This window comes from Paralichthys olivaceus, chromosome 24 (assembly GCF_024713975.1).
Source record: "Paralichthys olivaceus isolate ysfri-2021 chromosome 24, ASM2471397v2, whole genome shotgun sequence".
Lineage (NCBI taxonomy): Eukaryota > Metazoa > Chordata > Actinopteri > Pleuronectiformes > Paralichthyidae > Paralichthys > Paralichthys olivaceus.
In genome coordinates this window covers 4,143,640-4,152,636 of record NC_091116.1, presented here as the reverse complement: position 1 = coordinate 4,152,636, position 8,997 = coordinate 4,143,640, and the positions used below count along the sequence as shown (strand labels likewise).

General features: G+C 42.2%; 1 protein-coding gene across 6 annotated transcripts; it reads left to right on the top strand.

The window, feature by feature from the left end:
* The first annotated feature begins 1,175 nt into the window (after positions 1-1,175).
* Positions 1,176-8,092, top strand: pnpla4 (patatin-like phospholipase domain containing 4). 6 transcript variants are annotated; one of them, XR_011240447.1, is made up of 9 exons: positions 1,176-1,353; positions 2,297-2,485; positions 2,616-2,710; positions 3,621-3,756; positions 4,095-4,160; positions 4,701-4,853; positions 5,602-7,405; positions 7,603-7,645; positions 7,838-8,092. XR_011240447.1 is itself a non-coding variant. In XM_069521356.1 (7 exons), exons 1-7 carry the CDS (start codon positions 1,523-1,525, stop codon positions 7,196-7,198), a joined length of 696 nt encoding a protein of 231 aa, XP_069377457.1. In that variant the 5' UTR covers positions 1,431-1,522; the 3' UTR covers positions 7,199-7,332. The 6 variants fall into 6 exon arrangements, 4 of the variants coding, with proteins under 4 accessions (XP_069377455.1, XP_069377453.1, XP_069377457.1 ...); XR_011240446.1 differs by having other exon boundaries at positions 5,602-7,645; XM_069521356.1 differs by lacking the exons at positions 1,176-1,353; positions 7,603-7,645; positions 7,838-8,092 and adding an exon at positions 1,431-1,573 and having other exon boundaries at positions 7,193-7,332.
* Positions 8,093-8,997: the final 905 nt, after the last annotated feature.

The window sequence follows — 8,997 nt, the reverse complement described above, 5'->3', positions numbered from 1 at the left end:
AAAATGGTGATCCGACTCAGTCTAACATACATTTGAATGGATTCCAACAATTCTGCTGGGTTCACAAATGAGTATGCTCCTCATGTTGGCCATACTCCTCTACTGGAGGTCCTATAGAGGAAGTGGAGCAGGGTTCCTGAGGATGGAGCTTGCTTCTCTATGACATCTGAATGCACATGCCGGGGGAACAAATTTAAGATTCCTTCCTGGCCCGTAATATAATACAAATTTCCAAACGGGCCCTGCCATGCTCTTTAATAAACTGACCTTTATACTCCTTTGTAATGGTTGTATGAAAGAGGAAACAAGGCTGTATCGTGTCGTGATCCTCCACAACAACAAAAAAAGATCCAGAAATCTCCCAGAGGAGTCACACATGCCTTGAAATGGAGTGAAGCCGGTTTAAGTTTTGCTGGTTTAATTTATGTGTGGCAGCCGCCATCTATGCAGCCCCCCCGCAGCCTGGTGCTGCGCCAGCCGTCTAAATCCTCAGCCAACTTTCTTCAAGGTGTTTGGACTGGGAAACAAGATGACCTTTCACTTGAATCTGCAAATCGTCTTGGCAATGCTGTGCACAACTGTGCACTACATGACCGAGGATTTCAAGTAGTGACATGGATTTAAGGTGGTCCATAAAAAGCACGTGGTATCAGAGGAATGCAAGCAATACTATATTATACACCCTATCATATAACATGCTGTATTACACTCCCAGTTTATTCATTGATGATGCTACTTTGATTAAAATAACAAATGTCTTTGAAAATGTTCCTCTCAGCATCATTGTGAGTCTTTTTTGTGTTTGTTCATGTTGTGATTTCGTTGTTGTTTTCTTAATTTACACGTGTTTTTCTCTATTTGTTCTATTTGCAAGTTTTCTTAATTTGCACGTTTTTTTCTTTTTGCATGTGTTTCCTAATTTGCACGTATTTTTTTCTATTTGCATGTTTTCTTAATCTGCACGTGTTTTTTTTCTATTTGTTCTATTTGCATGTTTTCTTAATTTCCACGTGTTTTTTTTCTATTTGTTCTATTTGCATGTTTTCTCAATTTGCACGTGTTTTTGTCTATTTGCCTGTTTTCTTAATTTGCACGTTGTCTGTTACTTTGCAGTGCGCTGAGCTCTCTCGGCCACCGTAGTTTTATTTTGAAACCTGATTTTATTTTGCAAACAGTGCCGAAGCGGAACAGGTACAGCCGACTCTTCCGCTCCGTGGGCGGTGCTTAAGTAATTCACAGACTTTTTATCAACAGAACTTGTTTCTGTGTTATTCTATCCACCAGCAACAGACGTGTTCGCTGAGCAGCCAATCAGATCCACCAGTAAACAGAGGGTTTCGGACTGTGTTCACGGTACGTCCTCTCCTCCACAGCCTGTAGCGCTTAGCCTGTGCATGCATTGTAGACCCTGCACAGGCGGAAGGTTATAACAGATGTATACACAGTATTATGTGCAGCGGTGTCACCACAGCCTGTGTGATGCATATCTGCGACAGGAGCTGTGCGGCTGCATCGGTGCATTATGGGATCTTTTCAATGGAGCTGTAGTCTTCGTGCTCCCTCTGTGGCTACAGTGGGTGAAAGGACCTGTGCACAAGGACTGAATTTACAGATTAAATCCACCCCAGGCCTGTGCACACTATTCAAGTCAACTCTATTTTACTGCATTCACAACATATATAATGGGGGAGGAGAGGAGAGGTGGGTGGAAAAGAGGAGAGAGAGATAGAGAGAGAGAGTGCAGGGACAGTTGTGTAACTCTCACATTTAAGCCCTTTCAGTATATAATAGTCATAATGAAGGTTGCTCAGTAGTGTCAGGTCTGGATCCTGCATTATGAGAGAGATGCGTTTGCTTTAGTGCGATTCATTTAACTTAAAGGTCGAGTGGGTAGACTTTAGTGACATCTAGTGGTGAGGTTGCGTGTTGCAGCTGAACACCCCTCACCTCACCCTCTCCTTCCAAACATGAAAAAGAAACTGTGGTAGCTTCAGTTGTCATAAAAAGTCAAAAGGTGTTTAGTTTGTCCAGTCTGGACTAATGTAAAAAACATGGCGGCCTCCGTAGAGAGGGTCCGCTCAATGTAAATATAAAGTATTTAAATATAAAGGGTCTTTTCTAGAGTAAAGAAAACAATAATTCGTACAATTTAGATGAAATGAACTAGTGAAAACATCACGAGAATTATTTTATATTCAATTTCTGCCAAAAGACATCGTAAATATTGGATGCTCAAAATATAAAAAAAGTCAAATGCATCTTATTTAACTGACATCGTGGTGTCATGTCTGTTTAGGTGCTGACGATGACAGTCCTGAATCTGTCCTTTGCCGCATGTGGATTCTTGGGGATCTACCACTTGGGTGCTGCAGGGGCGTTTCTCCGCCATGGGAACAAGCTGCTTGGCTCCCTCGGGGCCTGTGCAGGGGCCTCGGCCGGGGCCCTGGTGGCTGCTGTAATGATCACGGCACCGGACAAGTTGGAGGTAGAGTGCTCACCTTATTCGCTCCGTGAAGTGAAGAAGTTTGAACCGTAGAGCGGGTTAAGAAAAACCGAAAGCTTTGTTCACCTTGTGTCAGGAAGTGAGATATGATCTTTGTTTCCTTTTCTTCCAGGAGTGTAAAGACTTCACTTACAGGTTTGCTCAGAGTGTCAGAGAGCAGCAGTTTGGAGCCATGACACCAGGATACAACTTCATGCTGACGCTACGGTGGTGACTCAATTCCATTTTATTTATATAACTCCATGTAAAAAACATTATCTCAAGCATCTTTACTTTGGACGATGGAGAAACTCAATAGTTCCCACAACACAGTTGGTGTTTTAGCCTCACTGGCAGCGAGGGCTAAACTATATTGCCGTCAAATTGGGTTCCCACATTCACCTCAACCTGAGGATTCATTTTTAGAATTTTGGTAATCATTAAGTCAGGAATTTTGTTATGTCAAATACAAACGAATGCCATTCCCCACGTGCTAACAGAATTTGTAGAGGAGGGAGAACTGCTGCACTCACAACTTGCAGGTTAGCGCTCAAGAGACAGTAGTGAATGAAGAAGGTTTTAAGATTGAAAGAGGGCACACAGTATTTGGAGAGGAATGGAGGTATTGATGTGGCCAGTTAGCTGCTGCAACATTAGTCTGCAGTCGGCTGCCATCGAGGCACAATGTTCAATCATTAGTCCTGATCTGACTAATCTGCGTTTATTAGCTTTTACTACAAAGTTCTGGGCAAAATCGTCCTCTCTGCTGGAAAAAATGAGTCAATAGGCAATTTTGTCAATAGGCAAATGTTAATTATTTTTGCTTTTGAGTTAAGAAAAACCACAAAGCATCCGTTACATCTAAATGAGCTGTATCCAGTAAATATCCAGGTTTACATAGAAACAACAACCTTTCTAATTTTATCTCTGCACAAATCTACCAACATTTTTTTTTATTGAAACAAGAAAACTGGGATCTCAGTGTGAATAAAAATGAAATGACGACTTGACAAAGTTCCTTTTTTAATATGCTTTGGCGAGGCTGCGTTTTTAATTACATAAAACTGTGTTTATGATGCCCTGTGGGGACATTGGTAAAAACCTGACCAATGAGCATCGGTGTGTGGTTGCTCCTCAGGGAGGGCATCGAGGAGATTCTACCCGGTGACGCTCACAGTCTGGCCACGGAACGCCTCCACGTCTCAATAACACACTCCAGAAGTGGCAGGAACCACATTGTGTCGAGGTTCACCTCTAGGGAGGAGCTCGTAAAGGTACACACCCACACTCGCTGATCCTTTCAGTTTAATATCCTGTCATAAATGTTTATGATTGCTTTACATAATTGTTTCCTTCCATTCTTCAGCTGAGTGTTTACTTTTTACCGCTTTGACCAGAAAGTGACACGAACAAAGTCACTACCTGCGTAATGAAGGACTATAATTAGCAATGGCACATAAAGCAATCGAGGGACTGTGAACTTTGGATCTTCTTTATTCTACATTTACACAAAGTATTCTTGTATCGCTCATGTAAGATGTTGACTGGGCCAAAATCTTCCATGTACAGTCAGAACCATTGCCTCTTGATAGAATATCTTTCCCTTCTCCAGGCTCTACTGGCCAGCAGCTTTGTTCCTGTCTATGCCGGACTCAAACCTGTGGAATTCAGGGGACAGGTAATGTGGTACCTGTACCAAGTTTAGGAAGTACCTGTAAAAACTTGAATTGCAGGTCTGCGTATTGATTCCTAAAAGTATTTACTATTGCTAATAAAACCTACAGACGAACCGATGTCTGCCAGACACACATATTACACATCAACACAACAAGGTGTCCATTTGTTTAGCCACTTGCTAGCTTGTTAACCCAAAAAACTAGGACTTATTAGTTTTATTAGACAACACTTTGATTCAAACAAGAGCAATGTCATCTTAAAACTTTAATTTAGTACCTTTATTAAAAGCAGCTATCGTGTCATCACAGGGTGTTACACTACAGAATGTGTGTGTGAAAAAAGTCCAGCATAGTTGCAAAGCAAGAATTCAGTACATTGCACGTGCAGTTTATTTATAAAGCGTCAAATCCTACACACAATGTGTCTTTACAGGGAGTAAGACCTTATAGTCTTATAGAGCAAAACCCAACAGTTCCGTTGGGAGATATTTTATGAGCCGTCAGACCGGCGGTTTCCACAGACTCATGTTTTGTTTTATTAGAAATGGATCGATGGAGGCTTCACTGACAGCCTGCCAATTCTGCCTGTGGGGCGAACCATCACTGTGTCTCCCTTTGCTGGACTGCAGGACGTATGTCCTGTCCACAGGGGGCGCTTCCACACTCAGCTCAAGCTGGCCAACATGAACGTTACGGTGAGTATTGGGTCATCGTGGGGGAGTGGGCCTGAAAACCCATTCCAGCTGAAGACAAGGCACAGGACTGATTTTAACGAGCCCCACGCAGACTGCGGTGTCATAACGGTGCCGCCGCTCGCTCTATTGTCTAGCAAACCCCATCAAGGATAAAAACATTTACCACAGCCTAATCGAAAGTCATTAGTTGGTTAATCATTTCAAACGCTTCACTGGAGAGCCTACATTAGATCATAATGTTGAGCGTATGGAACCATTAAAATAAAAAAAGCCTGACGCATATTCCCTCATCAAAAGGGCTTTAGACTTTATATGTAATCTCAAAAACATTAGCGTTTGGTGCGAACGCATCATCAAGATGTCTCCGTCTGCTGCATCTGTGGCTCGGAGGTGTGAAGGATGAATCTAGTGAAATAATATATATTTTTTTATCAATTTATATGTACTGTGTTGTTTCTATCAAAAATGGAACAAGATAAAACGCATAAGCCGACTATATCACAACTAAATTCAAAAGAGTGATTTGAAATTTAGAAGAGCCAACCCTGAAAAGCAGACATTTACACATAAAGTAGCTGTTGCCCTCATAAAATCTAACCACATGGGGATTCACGGCTCATGTAAATTCTGGAGTTATTTCCATTTCTTAAATAATAAATACTGTTTGTTACTTTTCGTGGAAACAACGGCCCTTGCAGTTGCAGGACACTTCCTCTCACTGTGCTGTGTGTCCTCTGGTTTCCCTCAGCTCTCCGTGGAGAACATCAAACGTCTGAACCGGGCTCTGTTCCCGCCATCGACCAGCACCATGCACTTCTTCTGTGAACAAGGTTTCGATGATGCCGTGAGGTTCCTGAGGAGAGAGGCCTGGATGAGCTGACGGGGAATGAAACAAACCCACGGGAAGAACTTGCTCAGCGATATCATTCGCACGAATGAGAGGATAGATTTGATAGATTTTACTGGATTTTATTTCCAGTGTGAGAATAGTTTTTCTAGAGTATCTCCATGGAGTGATGCCGGAGCAGCAGCACATTGATCCAACATCTCCACGCAGACCGATCTGCTCTGTGACAGCAGCCGAACATGATGAAAAGCCTTCATGAGAACATGTGCTCTTCATCAATTTTCCAAGGAGGCATTTAATTTCCCCCAGCTTGAAGCAGCGAGGAAAAAAATAAATATTGGATATCGCAGCACTTCACAGGAAGTCCACGCCGCCGTCATGAATGCTTGCTGGGAGCTCCCTTAGGATGGAGCGTCAGCTTTGAAGTGCCCGGCGATTCCACGGGGTTTCTCCGCTGCTGGGTTATTTTTTGATTTCCTCCAGCGTCAGGAGACGTGAGCAGGTTCTCCATTTTTTTTTTTTTTTTTTCGCCTTTTGAGCTGGTGTGGTGAGAACTGCTCCTCCAACAGGAGGGATATCTGCAGCGGGATATATCGCCAGATCGATTTGTGAAATACTATGTGACGCTCCACATGCGCTTCCCCGAACAGACCAGAGCCTTGTTGCTGAGAAGATGACATCATCCATCTTACAAATCTTCCTAAGCTGAAGAAGTTTCCCAGAAGCTTTGTTACTGAAGGCAACTAAAATGAGGGGGGGGTCAAAAAGAGACTCCTACCAACTTAAGGAGGCTCAGAGCAACTTAAGAGGCTTTTGAAATGATTGCAGTTTTCATTTGTTTTATCTGCCATAATGTTTAAATAAAAAAAATTACAAATGAAAGTAAACTACACTTCTCCTTCTGTATCTTTGCTTTCTATTCATCATGTGTATATTATGATTATTATTATTATTAGACACATGTAAAGCAGATCTGATACAGATATGATAACATGGCATAGTTACAATGACGGACATAAATGCTTAACAGCAGCTAAATCAAAGTTTACTTTCCATAACTCACTTCCACCCAGGAACATGAACTATAAAGACAGTGTGCTGCATATTAATCTTTGCTTTTATTTCCAATCTTTGCTGGAAAAACTCCGTACAGTAAAATAACACAGTTGGGTTTGTTGTTTTCCAAAGCACAGATCTTAAAGGCTCCCTGAGGATCTTTTACTTTTTGAAATTAGATGCTCAATGACACTTAACAACTTTAAAAACACGCAACTGATCCCATTAGTAAACCCACTATCATGGCCATGAAAGGGTATTTTTAGTTTTAATGTGTCGTTTAGAACGGAAAATAATTCAAAGAAATAATTTGTTTTTCTCAGTTTCAAATCATTGCATACATGTCCACGCAATCACTTCCCGAATGCTTCCTGTAATGTCAGTGTCTATTGTTTTCTTTATTTCTTTTAACTTTTACTTTGTCTAATCCTTGCAGACTTGAAATAGGATAATGATTTGAAACGAGCATCCATCCATCTACGCAATTATCTACATCTTTGTCCTTTGAGGGTCACGGAGGAGGGCTGGAGCCCATCCCAGTTTGGACTCAAGGATTAACTGGCCTGAGCTGTTAGAGGTCAAAGGTCAAGGTGACTGTGATCTCTCCAAAAACATGTTATGCCTTGTGAAGCCTACAGTTCTGGATCAGGTGAGTCCTGAACCAGGACTTAGTCACGCTACTATTGGTCTAGACTGCTGGGGGAACTCCCATCATGCACTGAGCTATTCTCCACTTCTCTGTCTCTCTGCCCCCCCCACACTCATTTATATATTTGAATACATGTCAATAACTATGTCACTTTTTCCTCCCATAGTCTCTCTCTCTCTTTTTCTCTCTCATTTCAGATATCTCTGACCCCGGAACCTCAGGACAACAACTATTATAAAAGTAATATTTCTTCTTCTTCATTACTATTATTACTTTTATTAATTACAATATTTCAGTAATTCATTATTATATGAATTGTGCCTGTTATCAATAATACTACAAGTCTTTACACTGTTACTGTTTACATTTAACTAGTCAGATCTGATACCTGATGGTGTTCCCGATCTCTCTCCCCCTCCTCCCCCTCCCCAGTATCGCTCTCTCCTCTCCTCCCCCTTTTTCTCTGCTCACCCCAACCGGTCGAGGCAGATGACCGTCCACATTGAGTCTTGGTTCTAGAGGTTTCTCTCTGTTAATGATGGAGTTTTTCCTCCACAGTCTCCAAAGTGCTGCTCATTGTGGGAACTGTTGGGTTTCTCTATATTAAAACGACCTTCTATGCAAAGTGCCTTGAGATAATGTATATTATGATTTGGCGCTATACAAATAAAACTGAATTGAAAATGATTTACCGTCTGTTCATTTGGACTCACTGATTAAATTTGATTTTGGTCACAGATTCAAAAATGATGTGTTTTTTTTTAGCTTCTTAAATCTTATATCTCAAAACAACCTTGAAGGAATTTCCTCAACTCTTGATCTGTTTTCACTTGGACTCAAAGATGAAGTGATTCGATTTCAGTGGTTAAAGGTAACGGCGACCTTCTGTGAATCCAATAAATACGTGGAAGTCAACTTCACTGGCTGGCGGAGGCATAGAACTGCAGTCATCAATGTGTGAAAGGCTCACAGGTTGAAACTAAAGCGAATAAGTTGAACGTCCTCTCTCAGCCGATGAGGGGAAACAAAAATAAATAAATAACGGGGACAAGAGAGAACGTGCACGTAATGCAGTTGAAAATAATCGGCTATGCTGTTGGGTTTTTGCTTCAGAGCCTCAGGAGATTTACTCTGGCAGTATGGGAGTTTGTGCATCAGCTTGTTGATCAGGTAGCTCTTCTACCTGCTGCATGAATCTCCCGGCAGCACTGTGCGGCTCAGCGGGGAACGCCTACCGCGGCGATGCGGTTTCCGGGACGCGGCCGCTAGAAGCACAGCGCGCACGTGTGAAAATGAAAATGTTATCGGCGGTGTTTTACACGGCGACACTTCACACTCTCTCTCTCTGCAGTGACTCAGTGCAGCTCACACTTGACAAATGTTCCCCTCTGTGACCTGACGTGCTCGGCTTTTTTCCTCGGATCCGAACGCGCACTTATCAGGGTGGTAACACATTGCAGGTGTACGCACTTCTTTTCAGTCAGCAGCTGAATAATTACCCTCACAAACGTTCTCTTTTGGCTTTTCGCCTGTTTCCAGACAGCAGGCCCCTTTAGTGCTTCATTACCGAGAGCGAGTTTTCCAACAAGACG